At 40.0% G+C, this 23,491-nt stretch overlaps 1 protein-coding gene across 1 annotated transcript; it reads right to left on the reverse strand.

The window, feature by feature from the left end:
• Positions 1-951: 951 nt before the first annotated feature.
• ANGPTL6 (angiopoietin like 6) lies at positions 952-21,466 on the reverse strand. The gene is made up of 6 exons (XM_070736130.1): positions 21,329-21,466; positions 11,615-12,258; positions 8,303-8,489; positions 6,586-6,776; positions 4,743-5,013; positions 952-1,526 (listed from the first exon to the last, which is right to left on the reverse strand). The coding sequence occupies exons 2-6, from the start codon at positions 12,188-12,190 to the stop codon at positions 1,333-1,335; spliced, it is 1,419 nt and encodes a 472-aa protein (XP_070592231.1). The 5' UTR covers positions 12,191-12,258; positions 21,329-21,466; the 3' UTR covers positions 952-1,332.
• Positions 21,467-23,491: the final 2,025 nt, after the last annotated feature.

Genomic DNA, 23,491 nt, shown 5'->3' on the forward strand with positions numbered 1-23,491 from the left:
CAGGCAGAGTTAATAAAAGCACCCCTTCAAAAATAAACCCTGGGATGACAATATATTTACCAGGAGGTAAGACGGTGACCCAAGCAACCTCCACTTCATTGCTGGGTGAAGGCCAGTTTTACTTCCAGTTTCCATCTGTAAAAACTGGGCAGGAAGGCTATCCCTTAATGTCCAAAAGTATATGGAGCATGCAGGCAAGTTGTTAATGAAGGTATTCTCATTGCAAGATTCCCAGTTAAAGCCAGACTGGAGAACTACACTTCAGTGAATTTCACCTTACACCAGGGGTCCTCAAACTTGTCAACTTTAAGACTTGTGGACTTCAACTCCCAGCATTCTCCAGCCAGCATAGCTGGCTGGAGAATTTTGGGAGTTGAAGTCCACAAGTCTTAAAGTTGACAAGTTTGAAGACTTCTGCTCAAGACAATTCTGTAGGCGCAGAGGTTTTCAAACTTGGCAACTTTAAGACTTGTGGACTTCAACTCCCAGCATTCTCCAGCCAGCTATGCTATGCTATGGAGAATGCTATGCTGGCTGGAGAATTCTGGGAGTTGAAGTCCACAAGTCTTAAAGTTGCCAGGTTTGGGGACCTCTGCCTTAAACAATGCCAGGATATGGATGAAGGTGCATCTTCAAAGCTATGTCCCCACACCCACTTAAAGTACCAGACAAACCCGTCCTGGCAACATTTTTTCTTGCCCTACCTTCTCAACTCTACCTTGTATATGTCTTTTCTTGCTCTGGTGATGAAAAATATTTTTCCTTTACCCTGACACATTTCAAGAACAGCCTCAGATTGCATAAAATCTCATTTGTTTTTTTGGAGGACTGGGCCAATTGCAGGGACCAGGGCTAGCTACAACAGGGAGACTGGATGCTAGTATCATTTTTAAAAATCAACTCAAAGGTAGGTGATGAGAACTATACTGTATCAGGAAGAAGCCAAAAATATTTTTAAAAGGTAATTCTTTTACTACTATACAATATTGCTCTCTGCCACATGGTGTCTCAATATGCTTTTTCTTTTTTTCAAAGACTTTTAACATGATTTAAAGTACTATTTGAAATATCTTTGGCACTTTCTTCTTTGGAAGCAATGCTTTTTATGAAAGCTGCAAAATTGCCTGAGAAGCAAGTGGGCGGGGGAATCTGTGAAGTACAAGGCTCTCAGCCAATCAGTGCATTGCATAGACAGTTAAAGATGTTTCTCCTGAGGTCAGACAATTAAAAAAAAGCACGGTGTGTTTCCAGAGTTCAGTGAATTCTTTTGCAAAGTACATCCATCTGGATTTTGATGTGCTTTGTCATCTGTTCAGCAGATAAGAATGGAACTTAGCTGCCTCGCGTGGACCGGATCATCATTACCACCTTTCGGATGGAGTAGGCACCACCACGAAACTCTGCCCAGTAGACTCCATCCTGATAACGGCTTCGGTAGTGACCGCCCTTGTACCAGATGCCGTTGAGATTGGAATGGGCGCACATATTGTACCACCAACCACCTTTCTGGTAATGGGCACAATTCCCTAGGGAGAAAGAATAAAGGGGTGAGGGTGGAGCGAGATCAAACTATGAATTCAGATGCCATTAACATTTGGTACCCTAGGGAAAAACTGAGCAGCCACTGTGTCACAAGGAGCTTAACTGAGGTGCCTTGGCCTAATTGACATGACTTTTGCAGATAACACATTTGTGTATTGCCCACAAGATTATACGCTACAATGTCCTGCCTGTCAACGACTACTTCAGCTTCAACACGAGAGCACATAACAGATTGAAGCTCAATATTAACCGCTCCAAACTTGACTGTAAAAAATACGACTTTAGTAATAGAGTTGTTGAAGCGTGGAACTCATTACCGGACTCCGTAGTATCATCCCCTAACCCTCAACATTTTACCCTTAGACTGTCCACGGTTGACCTCTCAAGATTCCTAAGAGGTCAGTAAGGGGCGTGCATAAGTGCACTAGAGTGCCTTCCGACCCCTGTCCTATTGTCTCTCCTATATCCCATATATCTTCTCTTCTATCTCTATATCTTTCTTCTATTCTCTCATTGATTATTTTATCCTATACTCTCTCTTCTATTCTTTCTCTAATTCTATTTCCTCAAAGGTGTCCTCTATTACCTTCATTGTGTATTATTGTGTATTGGACTGAATGAATGAATGAATGAATAAATAAATAAATAAATAAATAAATAAATAAATAAATAACACATTTAGACATCAAGCAAATGGGAGGGAGGGAGGGAGGGAGGGAGGGAAGGAAGGAAGGAAGGAAGGAAGGAAGGAAGGAAGGAAGGAAATCACTGATTCTTGGCCCCGCCTTCCACTGACTTCAGCCTAATTTAGTGTTAGCATGTAATGCAATCTCTAAAAAATTACTGAGAAAATATAGCCCTTCCTTGGCAGGGAAAAAGGTACCTATAATTTCTTAAAGGCTGCTATCCATGCTTTATCTTTAGTATCTTAAAGTATTTATTTTTCGTATGAGTGCAAAAGAAATTATTTCACATTCATTCCAGGCAACCTTGGAAAACAAAATTTTATGTTTAACAAATACTCCAAATAGGAAAATTATGAGCTGCTCTCTCTCTTATAATTTGAAGTTCAATTAACGTAGTGCTGCATGTTTGCATATATATTCATATACTGCACATATTATCCAAACTTTGCTCAGTCTCTTATGCCAAATGCTGAGATAAATGTTGTACTGCCTTGAAAAATTATTTGGGTAAGGTTGGCTTAGAAAGTGTCTTAGACAGTAACTATTTGTGGCTATGGCACTAATGCAAAACTCTCTCCCTCTCCCGTCCCCATCTCCATCATATGTTCACCAATGCAGTCAGTATGTGTTATCCTATACAAAACAGTACAACACTATAAGTGATTATTTTTATCTTAACAACTGCCTTACTTAACAACCCCCTTGCCAGTCCTAATTGGGTTTACTAAATGAGGACTACTTGTAGATAGATCAGATTATGGTTTATTGGCAAAGTGCGTTTGCTTTGTGTATCAAGCAGCATTTGGAATGAACATAACTTCCAATTATTGGAAGGGGAGGGGGAACAGCTGGAACTAACTTTGCAATGCTGAAAGACAAATGAGACAGAGAGAAAGATAATCAATTGAAATTTAAATGCTTTATCTGCCCAGGCTTCCTTCTAGAAATCTGAGGCAGAATTAAGCAATTTTACTACTGCTGTAGGAATATTAATTTGTTTCCCGCCTAGGTTCTCCTTTAATAGCTTGGGAACTGTACATTCTAGAACCTCAACGTTCTTTTATGTAGCGCAATTCTTGCTCTCCCCTTTCCTCAACAGAATGGGAAATAAGAGCCAACACTGTGTTTAAAGACAGAAATAAAACCAATGGAAGCCTCATTGAAGCTAATATGAAACACCTTGGGCCAGAGTACACATCAGCTGCTAAATCATAAAACAGACAAGGATTTTATTTTGCAGCCATTCTGCCCCAAATAGAAAATTCTGCCTAGGCAAGTGGAAAAGCCAGTTTGTGCTGGCTTGTTATTTCTTTCCCTCTTGTTTTTTTCCCGTAAGGATTGAGATAAATTGCAATAAAAAGTCTTCAAGGAGAAAAGACGGATTAGCTGCACAAAGACTTTTGAGTCTTCTACCTGGAAATCTTTGATTTTCCAGAAATAAAAAAAATTGTTTTGTCTCCTAAAAAAAAAATTTCTGCTGAGGCAGCATATCTAACTAGATAATGCATTTTGCAGGAGAATAGAAGCCTCCAAGTTTCCTTGAGGTACACAAGATAATATACGGTTTTTATAAGTTAAAATCTTTTAAACTGCCTGAAATTGACTATAAATATAATGGTGGCCTTGGGAGAAGTTTCATCTTTTAGTACATTTAACAACCTGGCCTCTTTTGAATTAAAGAAATGGAAAACACATGCACTTACACTTTATGTGTCATTTTGGAAAAACAAGCTAAACCTTTAATCATTCTCTTCAGAGACAAAACAATTACTTTTCAAAATATTCTACCCTGCAGGTGTTGATTTACCTTAGGGATGAAGGTGAACTGAGCTCCATGTTTTGGCCACAAAATTATATTGATGATTCTAGATGACATAGTTCTGCCTCCAAGTCCCATCACAACAGCTTTCTCCTGCTTTACTATCATGTGGAAGCAACCAATGGGATGCCTCATAGGCCAGCAGGTTCTGACTAGCCCAACTGGCTGATGCTGGCCTGAAGCCTTCCTTGTAGTTTTCATGAGGAAGCAAATAGAAGGTTCCCACCCATCAATCTGAGCTCCAAGGAGAAAGAAAGGGATTAATGTACGATGAGTATAAACCAGTGTTTCTCAAGTTTGGCCGCTGGAAGATGTATGGACTTTAATTCCCAGAATTCCCCAGCCAGCTCTGCTGGCTGGGGAATTCTGGGACTTGAAGTCCACACATCTTCCAGCGGCCAAGCTTGAGAAATACTGGTATAAACTCTTCTGTATACAATTCATAGCGGCATCCATAAGGCCTCCTTCTTCCATTTTCCTCACAACAATAACCTGGTGAGGTGATTTGGGCTGAGAGAGAATAACTGGCCTAAGTCACTAAGATTTCATGGCTAATGGAAAATTGTAACTCAAGCCTTCTGGCTTCTAGTCCATCTCCTTAAACATTACACCGAACTATTTGTATCAATAGTCTTTCCTGCTCAGTTTTTGATGCGTCCTTCCAGCAGTTTCTGCCACCAGTGATGCCCTCTTACCTGAGTAAGCATCATGGTCATGATCCAGAGTGCTGAACTGTCGGCCATTGTGCCAAGAGAGAGAGTCTCCAGCACTCCCTTGATATTTTCCCAGTTGCAGCCGATAGAAGTCGCTCTCGGGCTCCAGAGCAAAGGTATTGTATTCAGCCTGTGCCTGTCGCCCACTCCAGTCTTCCATTAATATACGCAACATGTAGGAACCCTGGTGGGTCAGCAAGTGAATGGATTCCAGGCCCAGCCAGTGTTCTCCTTCCAGGTTTCCAAAGCCATTCTGAGATAAACACAGTGAGCAAACGATTAGCAAAGTGCCATTAAGGCAAATGACTCTCTCTGGAGTACTTCTGTAGTGGGAAATTAGGAATTTCATTCACAGAACATGCATTCATACATTGCCAGGTCAATACATAGAATAATCTGGCATCCAGGCTCAACCCATCTCCTTCCTTTGCAAAGAGATCACCTGGTATCTCTGTAACCATCAGGATGCTTAAGAGAACATCTCTATATCCCTGTATCCCATGGACGAATATGCCAGGTCAATAAGAATCCTCCAAATTGACTAGGAATATACACTCCCGAGAGGGAGCTGCGGGCAAGGGGGTGCCAGGTGAAAGCTGTGGTAAAAATAAGAGCTGCCAGGTGTGGGACGGGCATACGTGATCAGAACATGAGGGGATATGTACCACTATAAGGGGTGCAATGAAGGCCTCATTAAAAAGCTGGTTGGAAGGGACGGTTCCTGGCCATCGAGATGATCTTGAAAGTGTAACCAGTGGTCTTGTAAAAGGCCCTGTGGGAGGAGTTACAATACATGGACATGAAAAGCGGGACTGCTATGCCTTACACTGAAGGATAGAGGATTTCTTGGGAGGGACGACATCATAGGACACCAGTTGGAACAGGATATTCGTGAGTGTTAATAATACTCACTACTACTTTGCTACTAAGCCAAAATGCGCATCTTTGACTTAACGTGTTTTGTGTACCATGATTTATAGATTAACAATATGGAAGGATTCATCCGTTATGGTTTTCTCAAGAACTGTACAAACAATCTTAGCTTGGATAACCCAATTCTTTCTCGTTGAAGATAAATTTTATTTATTTATTATTTGTTTGTTTGCTTGCTTATTTATTTATTAGATTTGTATGCCGCCCCTCTCCGAAGACTCGGGGCAGCTAACAATAAAAAAGACAATGTAAACAAATCTAATATTAAAAATAATCTAAAAAACCCCAATTTAAAAAACCAATCATACAAACAAGCATACCATGTATAAATTCTATAAGCCTAGGGGGAAGGGAAAAATTTCAATTCCCCCATGCCTGACGACAGAGGTGGGTTTTAAGGAGCTTGCGAAAGGCAAGGAGGGTGGGGGCAACTCTTATATCTGGGGGGAGCTGGTTCCAGAGGGTTGGGGCCACCACACAGAAGGCTCTTCTCCTGGGTCCCGCCAAACGACATTGTTTAGTCGACGGGACCCAGAAAAGGCCAACTCTGTGGGACCTAACCAGTCGCTGGGATTTATAAATATAAATTTATAACCGTTTTTCTATAATGGTAACTAGCCCCCAAAGTACATATGCCTGAGTCTTTTGCTTTGAGGTTTGTGAATGCTCTTTATAACCATCCACTGAAGTTCAGTGTATGAACCTGGCTCCTAGCTTCATCACGTTTGGTTCTTCATCCTCAGCCCTGCTATGTGACTTCAGCTCGCTAATGCTAACTTCAAGTAAGCGTGCATCCTGCAATTCGCTCCCCCTCACTCTACCCACAATTTGGGTATCCTTCCACTTCATAGCTCCCCTCTTCGTGGGGGCACCAGGAGCCACATCCTCCAACCTTGTAATGCTGCCAAGTGGTAAAGAAATTGACTGATCCATCCTGCCGCCGCTGAATGACTGTCCAACCACCTCCATCGTATTCCTGGTCACACCAGACCTGGATGATATCCTTGGCATGAGCTGGTTGCAGTATGATGATGCCACTGGCTTGGCCATCCTGTTGAGCTGCTTGACAGTCAGACCAAGGCCCTGCACAGGAAACAAAATAAAGCTTATTCCAAACTGACCGATGCTGTTGTGGCTTCTACAATAGGCTTCTTTTAATAGGAAAGTGAACACAAGTGAACACAAGAACAAGGGGACACAATCTGAAGTTAGTTGGGGGAAAGATCAAAAACAACGTGAGAAAACATTATTTTACTGAAAGAGTAGTAGATCCTTGGAACAAACTTCCAGCAGACGAGGTTGGTAAATCCACAGTAACTGAATTTAAACATGCCTGGGATAAACATATATCCATTGTAACATAAAATACAGGAAATAGTATAAGGGCAGACTAGATGGATCATGAGGTCTTTTTCTGCCGTCAGTCTTCTATGTTTCTATGTTTCTACAAAAACACCACATTTCGGTCTAAACACCACATTTTGGTCTCTGTTGATATTTTGCCTTGTGGCAGGCATGCCTTTAACCATAAACCACATTTTCCATAGAAAGACTCAGACAAGGGAATGCTTCCCCTGCACTAAAGTCCTTCTATATACTAGGAAGCCATGCTCTGGCATTTAGGTCCTTGTCAGTTTTGAAAGCCTACCAACAAATCACTGGTTTCTCTTAGCAAATACTGTTTGATGTTCAGCCAAGCTAGAACATCAGATCAAAGGCTTGGATCTCCAAGATGAAAAGAATGGGACGTAGTTTCAGTGTAAATGACAATCTTTTTTTATTTTTATTTGGTTCTGGTCAACAGATGCTTTGTGGAAGAAGCAGGAGGCCCCATGAATAAGTAAGGGTGAACAGTGTTGGGTGGGGAGCAGCTATAAAGCCAACACTCTGCATTGAGAGTATGAATATTTCTTCTAAACTATAATAAGCTATTCATAGTGGTTTATAAGTCTACTTCAACTTTCAAAACCAAACTAATAAATCTGCGGAATGGAACATCCCTTAGTTGGCAGTCTAAAAATATGCTAGAAATAGCATGGAGCAGTAGAGAAAAAAGTGGGGAATTATTCACAAGATAAAGAATACTTTGGAAGTCCATCAGGAGTGGGTTTTAAAACCTGCTGCTACCAGTTTGCACAGACACTCACGCGCGTGATACTTCTGTGCATGCGAGAAGCGTACCAGGTGGGTGGGCGGAGCCTCCTGCCACCACCACTACTGGTTCACAGAACTGAGAGCAACCCACAGTTGATGTCCATGCTTTGTCTGCATGAACATCCCAAGAATTCAATGTGTTACATGTTAATCTGTATTTCACACAGATAAGTAGCATTAAACCGTGCCTGGACTGATGTACTGTACTTTAATTATGGGTGGAGTAACTGCATAGCTGAACCTTACAGAAAATGAAACATAAATCATCATACCAATATTATATAGAAAATGTAACTCAGGTTTCTCTCCCTGGTGGGTGGAGAGGAAATAAAGGAACGTTGCACCATCCTCTTTTAGGAATAACTTTACCTCCCCATTGGGATGACTTAAGACCTGGTCATTTCCGATCATGGCAACAGATTGCTGTGTTTCTTGGCAGTTGCATTCTCTCTCACCTGTAGATTTGGTGGGACCAGCAGCAGGGAGCAGAAGAGTGTCATCCAGTGGGGAGGGATCCTTGTCAGACCAGTGCTGGGCAGATGCTGTCTGGTCTCGCTGGATGTCATTGATGATGTCAAAGTGGGCTCTGCTTTCATTGGAGGTGCTTGCAGGGTTGTGAGGTACCACTGGTGCCAAAGGCGGCTGTGTGAAGAGGTGGAGCAACAATCATGTCTTCAGGGAGCAACATCCAATTTTAGAGCATCTCAGCTGAACTCTACAACTCTTCCTATGCTGGTTTTGGGGGCAGAGGGAAATGTTTCTACAGAAAATGGATGAGTCATGGATAAGGCAGATTCTACATCTTTAGAAGTCTATCCTTTCCTTTGCATTTGGAAAGCATGAAATTGGTGAAGGCTAGTTTGTGAAGAAACCAAAAGGACCCAACCATAGAAGAGCATTATGCCCCCATAGAATAGCTATAGATATTTGTTTCTAAACAATATTTACGGAAATAGATGAGTAAAATGAAAGCAAGATGCTAGGCAAAGTGACAAAATTAGTGGACATGGGGAATGCTGTCAATATGGTTTACTTGGACTTCAGTAAGGATTTTGACAAAGTAGACCATAACTACTACTAAATAAAGTAGAAAAATATGGGATGGACAACATTACCACCAGATGGATTCAAAACTGGCTAACCAACCGCACTCAACGTGTAGTGCTCAATGGAACTGCATCTACATGGAGGGATGTATGCAGTGGAGTACCCCAAGGCTCTGTTTTAGGCCCAGTTCTCTTCAATATCTTCATCAATTACATGGATGAGGGGATAGATGGGGAACTCATCAAATTTGCAGATGATACCAAACTGGCAGGAATAGCCAACACTCCAGAAAATAGGTGCAAAATACAGAAGGATCTTGACAAACTTGAACAATGGGTGCTATTTAACAAAAATGAAATTCATTGGTGAAAAACGTAAGGTTCTACATTTAGGCAAGAAAAACAAAATGCATAGGTACATTGCTCAACAGTAGTAACTGTCAGAGGGATCTTGGAGTCCTAGGGGACAACCATTTAAATATGAGCCAGCAGTGTGCAGCAGCTGCCAAAAAAGCCAACACAGTTCTAGGCTGCAATAACAGAGGGATAGAATCAAGATCACATGAAGTGTTAATACCACTTTATAAGGCTTTGATAAAGCCACACTTGGAATAGTGCCTTCAGTTTTGGTCACCACGATGCAGAAAGGATGTTGAGACTCTAGAAAGAGTTCAGAGAAGAGCAACAAAGATGATTAGGGGACTGGATACTAAAATGTATGAAGAACGGTTGCAGGAACTGGGCATGGCTAGTTTAATGAAAAGAAGGACTAGGGAAGAAATTATAGCAAGTGTTCCAATATCTCAGGGGTTGCCACAAAGAAGAGGGAGTCAACCTATTCTCCAAAGCACCTGAGAGTAGAACAAGAAGCAATTGGTGGAAACTAAACAAAGGGAGAAGTAACTTAGAATTAAAGAGAAATTTCCTGACAGTTAGAACAATTAATCAGTGGAATAGATTGCATCCAGAAGTTCTGAATGCTCAAACACTGGAAGTTTTTAAGATGATGCTGGATAACCATCTGTCTGAAGAAGTGTAGGGTTTCCTGCCTGAACAGGGGGTTGGACTAGAAGACCTCCAAGATTCCTTCCAACTCTGCTGTTATTATTATTATTATTATTATTATTATTATTATTATTATTATTATAGATCTGAAGTGTTGAGGGGTAAGTCTTTTGCTCATCCCACCCTGGTGGTCTGAAAACAGATTAACTTGGAATGCTGCAAATGTGGGTGGTGCAAATCACATCGGTTTTCACCCTATGGTTACTCTCACATGGGCTTCCTGTGGGTTCATAAGAGTTGATAGAAAACACAGTGCGGCAACTTCTTTGGGTTTTTGGATGGGGTTAATTTAGTTTAGTCTTCTCCAGTCTAGCTCTGGAAGCAGAATTTATATATGGGCTATCTCCGTTTTGGTGTTTGCTTCTAGTAATGTTGCCACATGGTTTATAAATTGCAGAAGGAATTGAGTATCACAGCCTTAAGTTTTCTCTAACTGCATATACTGCTTGCAGGCAGTAATAGAAATCTTTGGATAGTTAAGTCTGAAAATACAAGGAGAATTTCCTTCAATTCTGAGCAAAACAATTTTAAATACTGTACAAATTTAAGGACTTAAAGTATTGAGGATCCCCCCCCCCCAAAAAAAAGCAGCAAAAGGATAATTAGAACTTTGATTGTGAAAGGCTTACAAACAGACTAAGGGTCCAGATGGATTTGTAATAAGATTTTGAAATTAATGATAAAAATACTTCTCCTGGATAAAATACTTTGCATTTGAATTTTTTTTAAATAAACATAATAAGACTTTAAATATGATATAGTAAGGGAAACCAGAAAGAACTAAGATCAGAATTATAGGAGTTAATTTTAAGAATGTCTTTAAATACACAGACTGCATTTAAAAAGTGCTATGGAAATTGTCCGATCAGATTTAACAGATTAACAGAGTTGGAAGGGACCTCGCAGGTCATTTAATCCAACCCCCCACCCAAGCAGAATACCCTACATCTGCCTCCACCTAGGATTGAACTCACAATCTCCTGATCGTGAGATTGAGACTGATTTGAAATTGCATTTTAAAATGACATGTTACATTAATGACATGGAAAAAGTTGTTATACTGGACATACAAAAGAAACCAGCTGATGTCTTAATAATTGAAAGGGATAAACAAATAACAAATCAAGTGAATGACGTGCATAATTTTCCTACGTTGGTTTTGCAAAAGAGGCTTATTAAATCTATTAAGAAGTGATGCAATTTTATGGATTTTTAAATTTTTCCATGGAGAAAGTATGATTTTAGAAAATTCCAGTTTCAAATTAAAAAAAAAACCAACTACCATTATCCTCATAATCATGAAACCATGCTTCTTTCTACCTTGCCTATTCTCTTGTAAAGAGGTAGACTGCTAAGGTGGAACGGTGACGTGTGCTCTCCCCTGTGGCTCTGAGTGCTAACAGAGTCCAGTGCAATTATGCTACGCCACCTAGGCAGGTAGCGAAATCGCACACGGGTACGCAGGAGTGCTATGGGAGCATCTGCGTGTCCATGCATGATTTCACTACCTGCCCAGGTGCAGTAGCAGAAGTGCACTGGACTCTGCTAGCACTCAGAGCCACGGGGGAGAGCACACGTCACCATTCCACCTTAGCAGCCCACCTCTGCTCCTGTCCTCTCTTTGGTTCCTGAGTCCCAGTTCCCTCTGACCAGTACCTGTGGCAGCACCTCCTTGCCCGCTCTTCCTTGCTGGCACTCTCTCTCTAGGCGGCTGATGAGGGCACTCTGATTGTTGACAAGGGCAGCCAAAGCATTGTACTTCCCTTCCAGTTGACGGTAACTGGCCGCCACCCGTGCGGCCTCAGCAGAAGCATTGGCTACCCGCCATTCTAGATGAGAGGTCTGCGCTGGCCGTTCTCGTCGTTGAAGGATCTCGTGAAGCAGCTGAGTGTAGAGCTGGGTCACCCGGGCATTGACATTGCGGCTCTCTTTGCGTAATGCTTTGACCTCGCTCACCATGGCCCCGTCCACCTCCACCAGTCGCCGTAGTTCATCCATTTCGGCCTGCTGTCGGCTCAGCTGGACGTGGAGCTCTTCCACCTCACTACGGTTGGGACGTGGAGGGTCAGCGGGAGGACGTACACTGCTCCAGCACACTGCTCCTGTGAACTTCTGCTGGGGCAAGATGAAGGTGTAGGTACATTTTGGTCCAGTGATTGGTTCAGGGCCTGAGAGAATTGGCCTAGCCAGGCTTAATAACAGCAGCACCAACACTGAGGACAGAGGCTCCATACTTGTGGGATAAAGAGGCAAAAGATGCCGGCAGGGTGGATTGGAAACAAGTCCTCCTCTCAGAAGACCTACAAAGCAGAGGATGAACAGCTTCAAACCCAATAAGGCCTTAGCAGCAAAGAATGCACAATAAAGCTACCTGTTTACACAAATGATACAAAACTTGCATTGGGCTTTTTCGTTATCATAACTCATAGAGGAAAACACTTCACTTCGCATGTCAATATTTTGAGTCAACTGAAAACAAAACATATATACAAAATTTTATCAAACCCTAGAAATGGTGGTAGACTTTAGGAGAAACCCTTCCATCCTTCCACCTCTCACTGTACTAGACAACACAGTATCAACAGTAGAGACCTTCAAATTTCTAGGTTCTATCATATATCAAGACCTAAAATGGTCACCTAACATCAAAAACGTCATCAAAAAAGCACAACAAAGAATGTTCTTTCTGCGCCAACTCAGGAAGCTCAAATTACCCAAGGAGCTGCTGATACAGTTCTACAGAGGAATAATTGAGTCTGTCATCTGCACCTCTATAACTGTCTAGTTTGGTTCTGCAACCCAACAAGACCGACATAGACTTCAGAGGATAATCAGAACTGCAGAAAAAACAATTGTTGCCAACCTGCCTTCCATTGAGGACCTGTATATTGCACGAGTCAAAAAGAGGGCGGTGAAAATATTTGCTGACCCCTCACATCCTGGACATAAACTTTTTCAACTCCTATCCTCAAAACGTTGCTACAGAGCACTGCATGCCAAGACAACTAGACACAATAATAATTTCCCCCAAACACATCACTCTACTAATCAAATATTTTCTGAAATTATTTACTAAGTCTGCACTAATATTAACAAGAGGCCGGGCGAATTAACACCCAGCCAACAGTTGCTGATGGCGGGAACCAACTCGGCACCGCCTATTGGCTGGGGCGATCCCCACGGTAGTGTAGGAATGCCCCAGAGTATCCAGTGGCCGCTCAGGCATTCTGGGAAGCCAGGGGTGGGGCGTGCACCCTTTATCAGGGCTTGCTTGCCCCCCCCCCGGCTTCTCTTGCACCCGAGCTTGCTACAAGATGGGCTAGTAGTAGTTTTTCTCATCATTCCCATTATCCATCTCATCCCACTTATGACTGTACGACTGTAACTTGTTGCTTGTATCCTTATCATCAATGGTGGACATGTGTACAAGCAAAAAATTATTGGAATAAAATAACAGAGTGGCTAAAAAAAATAACAAAGGAAGATTTTGAAAAAAACCCAGAATTATATTGTATTAGGTATTTTTAATTAAAAAATGAAAAAAGAGGTAAGATGTTTAGCTATACACATACTAACAGCTGCTAGGATAGCATATGCCCAGAAATGGAAAATAGACAAAACACCAGAAGAAAACATGGCAATTAAAAAAATACTGGAATGCGCAAAAATGGACAGGATGTCCAAAAAATTAGAGGGAAAAGAAGACTCAGATTATTATAAAATATGGGGGAAGGTCTACGATTGGCTAAATGAAAGAACAATGGAGAAATAAATAAAATTCAAGCAAAGCAACACGTCAAATAAAAGAATTAATATTAAGTGAAAAAGGAAAATTCTCTGGTCGAACACTCAAAAAAGAAGTGGGGAAGCTCTCGTTTCCCAAATGTTGTATGTATATGTTATGTTTATGTCTTTTCTTTTCTGTTATATTTGAAAATAATAATAATAATAATAATAATAATAATAATAATAATGATTTTTATTAATATAGATTGTTTCCTGATTGCTTATTTGTACCCCATGATAATCATTAAGTGTTGTACCTCATGATTCTTGAAAAATGTATATTTTCTTTTATACACACTGAGAGCATATGCATCAAAGACAAATTCCTTGTGTGTCCAATCACATTTGACCAATAAAGAATTCTATTCTATTCTATTCTATCTATTCTATTCTATTCTCACATGGGAGATGGCTCAATTTCTCAGACATCTCCCTTCTGTACGTGAGAAGTAACCAAGACAGAAACTCTGAAGGGTGTTTCCATCTTACAAACTTCACGATTGGCATGTAACCAGTTTAGATTTGGATTAACATTGCAATGGGAAGGAGAGAGCAAGAGATAAACCCTGGATAGATGAGGCTTCTAGTTCCTGTGTAAATCAGCGCATCCACTCCCAGGCCTCTTGGGCAGTTCCATCTGGATTTTATCACAGCTTCTTTAACCCCCACTCCTTCTTCCTGTCCCTCTTCTCATGCTGGCTTTCAAGAGCAGAAAAGATTAAAATAGCTGTGGGTATTTATTGTTAGCAGTGGGAGAGCTGGAACCAGCCATCAAGACTACTTTCAGACAAGTCGGTTAAGAATGGACAGAAAATCATTACACTGTCTTGCAATCTCTGTCAACTCTCTACTGCGTAAAGTTATTCAGAAGTAACTCTGAATGGATTAAAAGGATATGAGATTCTTGCAAAACTCAGCAAATTCTTTCTAAGTATTAAAAATTTAGTTTGAACATGAAAGACTAAAAGAACATAAAATCTTTGCAAGCCCAGCTACGAGAGTAGTTATTCACACAAATTTTATTTTTTTTGAGCAGTATATTTGCATTTCATGTATTTTATCTTCAGCTTTTTAAAGCATCAGTTAAGAAGAGACCGATCACTATTTAGTTTGTGTATGAAACAGAATTTTAACACACTTTTCTCAAGTGGCCTTGAGCAAAAGTCCTTGACTTACAACTGTTCATTTAGTGACTGTTTGAAGTTACCACCATTGCAGCCTCCTCTTGCTCACATGATCTGAATTCAGGTATTTGACAACTGGCATGTTTTTATGACTACTGTCCTGAGGTCTTTCGATCACTATTTGTAACCTTTCAAAGTGGTCTCAGCAAGCAAAGTGAATGGGGGGTGTTGTGGTTGGCTCCAGGCCAGCTCCTATAGCTGGGGATTTTGATGTGGAACAGTGGGAAACATCTGTTTATAGAAGGCCAGTCTGGTTGCAAGAAGATGCCTCAGACAGAGGAAGGCAGTGAGGGGGAAGAGACAGACAGGGGAAGGGGGAAGCCAGATTCATTTAGCAATTGCATGATTCACTTAACAACTGTGGCAAAAAAAGGGGGGGGACAAAACTCCCTTAGCAACTGTTTTGGATCTTGCTCAATTGTGGTCATAAGACAAGGACTACCTTTATTTGCTTAGAGGGAAAATTGCTCTATTAGTGCTATTATCCAATATTCTTCCATCAAATATCAGAGAAGGATTTTTTTCTCCTCTTTCCAGATTGCAACACAAGAGCAAAAGCATCCGATTCCAGCCTTTCCTCTAATACACCTTTTGTCTCTAATCCCAATAATCAGTTGGCATTCATGTGATAGGTATTTGCATGGAAACATTATATTATACATTAGATAATGTGTACGTTAAAATGGAAGGTGCATTTAACATTACACCATTTAGCAGTTTTTCTTGAAATGTAGTCGTAGGATCTCTGGGGGTCCTCATGACCTCTCAGAGGTCTGAGAAATCAAAATTATTTGCCGGCCTATATTGAAAAATAATAAACATTAAAATCCCATCAAGCAAATGTGAGAGGCCCTAGTGGTAGTGAATGTGTGGATTTTAATTTTTAATATGATAATATCAATAAATTTAATCCATACAATCAAGAGCTCTTTTGGGGTCTTCCATAATTTTTAAAAGTGTAAAGAAATCCTGAAAGAAGAAAGTTTAAGAAATACTACTCTAGACATTCTTATCTTCTGCCTTTGGCATGACCTTCTGAACTAGCTGCCACCATGTTTCCAAATTCCTAACCTCAACTTGAATAAAAAACATAAAATCTGAGAATCAAAATTTAATAGATGCTTGTTTTAATATACTGTACGGAACATCTATGACTTTAACAAAACAGCATTAAATATTTACTATGTAATGTATTAAAGACAGCTTTAACGTGGAATATAAAGAAAAGTATAGCAAGGTTGGAAATTAAAACATTATTGTTTCAAATCTCACCTTCTTTCAAGTTCAACTATGGCTTAACCAAGGATGCAATCCTAAACATACGGTTCTTACTTGAGAGAAATAATTATTAACTGCAGTTGTATTTATTTTTGAGGAAGGTAAATAAAATTGAATTAATCTGCTTTTAGGCTATAATAAATTTGAATTGATGGAAGAGAATGTTTGTTGGGTTGAACTTTGAGATATATACAGTATATGTACAGTATGTCACAGAAGTGAGTACACATTTTGTAAATACTTAAGTATATCTTTTCATGTGACAATACTGAAGAAATGATACTTGGCTACAATGTAAAGTAGTGAGTATACAGCTTAAGTGAGTACCCGTAGGAGTCCACCACTGGCTATACTGTATACTCACTACACTTAAGCTGTATGCTACCCTGCTGTTCTGTTCGGGTCGTATGTGACCCGAAGCCAAGTTTGAGTCCCTATAAAAAATTTTCCCTGCATATCTGAAACTTGAAATTTCATGACTGTTCATCATTTCAGGGGTTCTCTCTATGAGAATTTTTTTTGGGGGGTGGGGGGCTTAGTTTTTGCTGGGCAAAAAAAGTTACAAATCTTCTGTTCCCGGGTCACCTTGACCCGGACCGAAAACTCTTCATTTGCAGTGCTTATGTTTGGTCTTTTTGAAAGCTTTTTTCACTTGGAAAGTAGTCTGAACATTTCTGCACACAATGGAATGAAAATTGAACTGAAGAAATTAATCCTTATTGGTTTATTTTGCACATAAATGTGCCTCCCCCCCGTTTTTGTGAAATGTTTTTCAAGTTATGGATAGTTTTGCTTGCAAAATGCATTCTATTTTACTGAAGTTGGTGTGGGATTGTTAGCTTGAACATTTCTGAATATAAGAAAAATATAAAGGAACTGAAAAAAATGATTCTTATTGGTTTTTTAAAATCAGAAATAAGCCCCCCCCCCTCGGCTGCTTGCAACCATTTTCACTTTTTATTTTTTTATGCTCCAAATCCGAAATATTCTTTAAAATCTTAGGCATTCATTTACTCAATTTAACAATGCTGATCATCAAAAAAATATTTGTGGGGGTGGGGGGAAAAATTTTTTTCTGGGCAAAAAAAAAGTCACGTTTAGTCTGTTCGGATCATATAGACCCGGACCAAAATGATTTTTTTTAGGTACTTGAATTTGGTCTTTTTGAAAACTTTTTCAACTGGAAAACTAGTTTGAACATTTATGAACATAATGATATGAAAATTGAACTGGAAAAATTGAGACTTATATTTTTATTTTGATCAAAAAGCCCCTCCCCCCATCCTTTCTGAATTTCGTGTCAATTTCTATTTTTTAAGGCTACAAATCCCTAAGGAATTTTCCCCCAAAAGGTTTGATATACTAAATTGAACACTTCTGAATACAAGAAAAATATAAATGAACTGGAAAAAATGGTTCTTATTGGTTTATTTTTGCCACAAAAGGGCCACCCCCCCTCGGCCTTGCTGTGTGCCATTATTGTCACTTTTTATACATATTTGGCTAGAAATATTTGGAATATCCTTTTGAAAATCAACCACGTTGTAGCCAGAGAACTAATTTTATGAAACAAATCCATTTTACTAAAAAAAAGTATGTAAGTTTGAAATTAACAGCATAATTTTTATATAAATTGAAATAATTGAACACGGGGGGAGGCATACATTTATGTGCAAAATAAACCAATATGCATCAATTTTTCCAGTTCAATTTTCATATCATTATGTTCAGAAATGTTCAAGCTACCAATCCCACACCAACTTTATTAAAATAGAATGTATTTTGCTAGCAAAACTATCCATAAAGTGAAGACTATTTCAAAAAAACGGGGGGGGGCATACATTTATGTGCAAAATAAACCAATATGCATCAATTTTTCCAGTTCAATTTTCATATCATTATGTTCAGAAATGTTCAAGCTACCAATCCCACACCAACTTTAGTAAAATAGAATGGATTTTGCAAGCAAAACTATCCATAAATTGAAAAAAAATCACAAAAAAGGGGGGGCGTGCATTATGTCCGCAAAATAAACCAATAAGATTTACTTTTTTCATTTCAATTTTCATATCATTGTGTGCAGAAATGTTCAGACTACTTTCCAAGTGAAAAAAGTTTTCAAATTGACCAAACATAAGCACTTCAAATGAAGAGTTTTCGGTCCGGGTCGTATGTGACCCGAACAGAAGATTTTTAACTTTTTTCGACCAGAACAGCAGGGTTAAGTGTATGGGGGGAGCAAAAATGGAGCTCCACCCGAAGCACCCAATTTGCACTGAAAGATTAAAGAAAATGCAGGGCATCCTACATAAGCCACACCTACAGTGTGGTAGTAAAAATGTTGGTAGCCTTTCACTGGTAAATGTGCTGTCCCCTCAAAATAATGCAACCCACAGCCATTAATGTCTAAACTACTGGCAACAAAAGTGAGTACATCTCTAAGTGATAATGTCCAAATGTGGCCCAAAGTGTTAATATTTTGTGTGGCCACCATTATTTTCCAGCACTGCTTTAACCCTCTTGGGCATAGAGTTCACCAGAGCTTCACAGGTTGCCACTGGAGTCCTCTTCCACTCCTCCATGGCAGCATCACGAAGCTGGTGGATGTTAAGAGAACTTGCACGCCTCCACCTTCCATTTCGGAGGCCCCACAGATGTTCATTAGGGTTTAGAGACATGCTTGGCCAGTCCATCACCTTTACCCTCAGCTTCTTTAGCAAGGTAGTGGTCGTTTTGGAGGTCTGTTTGGGGTCGTTGTTATGTCTGCCCTGTGGCCCAATCTCTGAAGGGAGAGGATCATGCTCTGCTTCAGTATGTCACAGTACATGTTGGCATTCATGTTGCCTTTCAGTACATATTGGCATTCACTTAGCAACATATATTTTGGCCTCAATTGTGGTCATAAATTGAGGACTACCTTTAATCTGCACATTGACAAAATTTCCATCTATCAATTGCAAAAGATTATACTCTTAGATTTTGTACAGATACTATGCGAATGCATTACAACATTTTAGGTTCTTGGCAAGAATTTAATGGATATTAGCTAAAGAATTGGCAGCTGCGATTTCACATTGTTATGAACAGATAATAATTATAATTTATTATGTATATCTGCCTTCCATTATGCATGTGAGATATTCTCTTTCACATATTTATAAAATGAACTGACCAAACTCTAAACAGACTCAGAATTGATACCCAGGGGGAATTTATTTTATTTAATTATTGTACTAGCCAGTTGTTTTCAACTCTAGCAATCCCATAGATTTTTTTTGCTGTCCAATAACTTAGTGGTTCTCAATCTTTTGTTCACCACGTACTCCCTTTAAATATCTTTTGTGACTATGGACCATGGTCATGGTCCCCAAAGACTTAAGATTTAAATTATAACATTTGTTCAAGCCTTCACACCCCCTTTGTGATGACATCACAGCCCCCCGGGGTTCTGCAGATCACAAGTTGACAACCACTTCAATAACATATCCTGCCTCTTATTATCTATCTATCTATCTATCTATCTATCTATCTATCTATCTATCTATCTATCTATCTATCTATTAGATTTGTATGCCGCCCCTCTCTGTAGACTTGGGGCGGCTCACAACAACAAGAGAAAACAGTTCATAACAAATCTAATAATTTAACGATTAAAAAAAAGAAAACATTAAAATTCCTGTTATTAAAGCAGACATACACACAGACATACCATACTTAAATTGTATAGGATATGTCTCAATACTCCTATGCCTGACGGCAAAGGTGGGTTTTAAGGAGTTTACAAAAGGCAGGGAGGGTGGGGGCAGTTCTAATCTCCGGGGGAGCTGGTTCCAAAGAGTCGGGGCCGCCACAGAAAAGGCACTTCCCCTGGGACCCACCAAACAACATTGTTTAGTTGACGGGACCCGGAGAAGGCCAACTCTGTGGGACCTAATCGGTCGCTGGGATTTGTGCGGCAGAAGGAGGTCCCGGAGGTATTCTGGTCTAATGCCATGAAGGACTTTATAGGTCATAACCAACACTTTGAATTGTGACTGGAAATTGATTGGCAACCAATGCAGACTGCGGAGTGCATCTAGGTTACCTCTAGGTAAAATAAAAACATGTAAGACCATATAAAACAAAGATTAAAATTATCAAAATAAAACCCATTGTATTGATGTCTAAACCACACAATAGTCCTCCTTGGATTGGCTAAATCAGAGGTGGGTTCCTACTGGTTCTTACTGCTTTTTTAGAACCATTAGTAACTGTTAGTAATTCGGTGAGGATGTCATGGGCTACTTTGGTTGGGTGCCACCATCTTGGATTTTTTTAATGGCTGCAGAAATGCACATGTGCATGGTCCAACCTTGAGAGAACCAGCAGCAAAAGGATCTAGAACCCATCCCTGGACTGTACCCATTTAATTTACATCTTCAGCCCCAAATCCCTGAAATCTCTTGAGATCTTCCATCAATATGCGATTTGGATGGATGAATAAGTCGAATTCACTAAGAAGGTCAAATTCCTGGCTCCCTCCCCTTTGACCTTCCCTGAAAGATGGTTTCTCAGTCTGCAACCCTTGACCCATCTGTTACACGTGGGCAGACTCTGCCTGGTAGAGTTTCAGATAGAAATGTTGGTATCGGTTCAATATTTTACTCTCATTTGAATTCCTACTTCTTAACAGAGAATTGAGCCTGTAGGATGTAGGACTGAGGAGAAGCAATGAACGCTATCACCAATCTACCACCAACGTGACAACACCATAAGAGCAATGACATGGAAGAAAGTGCAACCAAGAACACTTTCAAGAGTTGTGTCCACGTCTTCATTGTTTGGAATACGGAAAGCTAATTTCCTACTAATTATTTTCATGTTACTCAATTCCATTTTGTTGTGAAGATTAAACAGCTATGTACTGCCTCCCCCCCCCACAATATTTATAAACAGAATAGATTATTCTTTGTACACAAAGCTTCTCCAAACCAAAAGGCAAAAGGAATTAAAAAAATATAACCCGCATTAATAACCTTGTTCTATATATAGATGAGAACTGGCAGGTTTTTTGAAACTGTTGGAGAAGGATTTCTGTGTAACTTGTCTTCTTAGTCTGTTGTTTAATGTCCCACTGTCTTACCTGCATGCTGGTCACCTCCGTGTCCAAAACAATAATCCAGCTCTTTCGTTGCGTGCACCCACGTCCTTTGCCGAAGCAGTGAAAAGAACCCCCTAATCCTAGACTTCAGCAGACCCCGTCTGTCTCTCGCATCATGCGTCCTGCCAGCGCCAGGAAAAAGTGTTAAATTCCTTGTGCTGCACACTGCAGAGCATCAGGATATGATTTCCAGCTTCCTCTTAAGGCAGTCATAGAACTGTTTATAATAAGAATTAAAGGCACCGACTGTGTTCTCTTCCCCTTGTTGCTCTCCAGATAGCTTGTCGAATTAACCCTTTTTCTGCATTAACATGATATCCTGAATTGTGGAGCAGGCAAACGGGCTGAGTTTTCACAACGATTTTCACTCTCTCACCAAATGAGTACATTGTATAAATATAGCCACTGGGTCTTTAGCCACCAGGTGAAGTATACTTTATTTCTTAACTTACAAGGATGATTGTGAACAGACTTTCCATTGCTATGTGATGCAGTCATAAAGCAAAGTGTGCAAAAGTGCAGGAAATTTCAAAGGAGGGTCATAAGCACCACATGATGCCTTCATTAAATGAATAGGCGTTCCCCAGGGCAGCGTACTAGGTCCTACTCTTTTCATTCTCTTCATCAACGACCTCTGCGATCATATCACAAGCAACTGTGTTCTTTTCGCCAACGATGTAAAACTATTCAACACCACGGACAACACATCTACTCTCCAAAAAGACCTGGACTTTGTCTCAAATTGGTCTAACACCTGGCAACTTCAAATATCAACCAACAAATGCTCTACCCTCCACATCGGCAAAAAGAATCCAAACTTCATATATAAACTGAATAAACAAATTCTCACAGCCAGCCCACACTCAGTAAAAGACCTAGGAATACTAATATCAAATGACCTAAGTGCTAAAGCCCACTGCAACAATATCACCAAAAAGGCTTCTAGAGTTGTTAACCTGATCCTACGCAGCTTCTGCTCTGGCAAACTCACGCTACTCCTCAGAGCCTACAAAACTTTTGCCAGACCCATCCTTGAATACAGTTCATCTGTCTGGAACCCATACCACATCTCGGACATCAACACCCTAGAAAATGTCCAAAGATACTTCACCCGAAGAACCCTTCACTCCTCCACTCAAAACAGAATGCCCTACGTAAGCATACTATCAATCCTAGGTCTTGAAAGCTTAGAACTACGACGCCTAAAACACGATGTAAGTATTGCCCACAAAATCACATGCTGCAACGTCCTGCCTGTCAATGACTACTTCAGCTTCAACCACAACAATACAAGAGCACACAACAAATTCAAACTTAATATTAATCGCTCCAAGCTTGACTGTAAAAAATATGAATTTAGCAATCGAGTTGTCGAAGCGTGGAACTCATTACCGCTCAGTAGTGTCAACCCCTAACCCCCAACATTTCTCCCTTATCCACGATTGACCTCTCCAGGTTTCTAAGAGGTCAGTAAGGGGCGTACATAAGTGCACTAGCCTGCCTTTCGTCCCCTGTCCAATTGTCTCTCCTTATCTCCTTATCTCCTTATCTCATATCTCATATATCTTTTCTTCCTTTCATATATCTTCTCCTCTACTTTTATATCCTTTCTTTATATATAACACCTCATGTCTATCCTCTTCAATATGTATTGTGTATTGGACAATATAAATAAATAAATAAATAAATAAATAAATAAATAAATAAATAAATAAATAAATAAATAGTAAAAGACCTAGGCATCTATTCTATTTAGGAGATGAAGAGCACATCATCTAGAACAGGAGTCTCCAATCTTGGCAACTTTAAGACTTGTGGACTTCAACTCCCAGAATTCCTTGGCCAGCTGGCTGAGGAATTCTAAGAGTTGAAGTCCACAAGTCTTAAAGTTGCCAAGATTGGAGACTCCTGTTCTAGAACTCAGATGTCAGAGAGAAGGAAAGAAGGCAACAAGGGAAACTAAAAATCATGCTCAGGTAAACTCATCTAAAGTAGGAATATACCATACATATCAGGTAAAATTTTCTCTGCTTCAATCTTTATTGGAAACAATTTCTGATGAAAACATTAAACAGATGATTTGAGAAGGTAAATTGGACTTACAGCAATGATGGGCTACCAAAATCTTTACTACCACATTGTGGG

This window comes from Erythrolamprus reginae, chromosome 2 (genome assembly GCF_031021105.1).
Source record: "Erythrolamprus reginae isolate rEryReg1 chromosome 2, rEryReg1.hap1, whole genome shotgun sequence".
Lineage (NCBI taxonomy): Eukaryota > Metazoa > Chordata > Lepidosauria > Squamata > Dipsadidae > Erythrolamprus > Erythrolamprus reginae.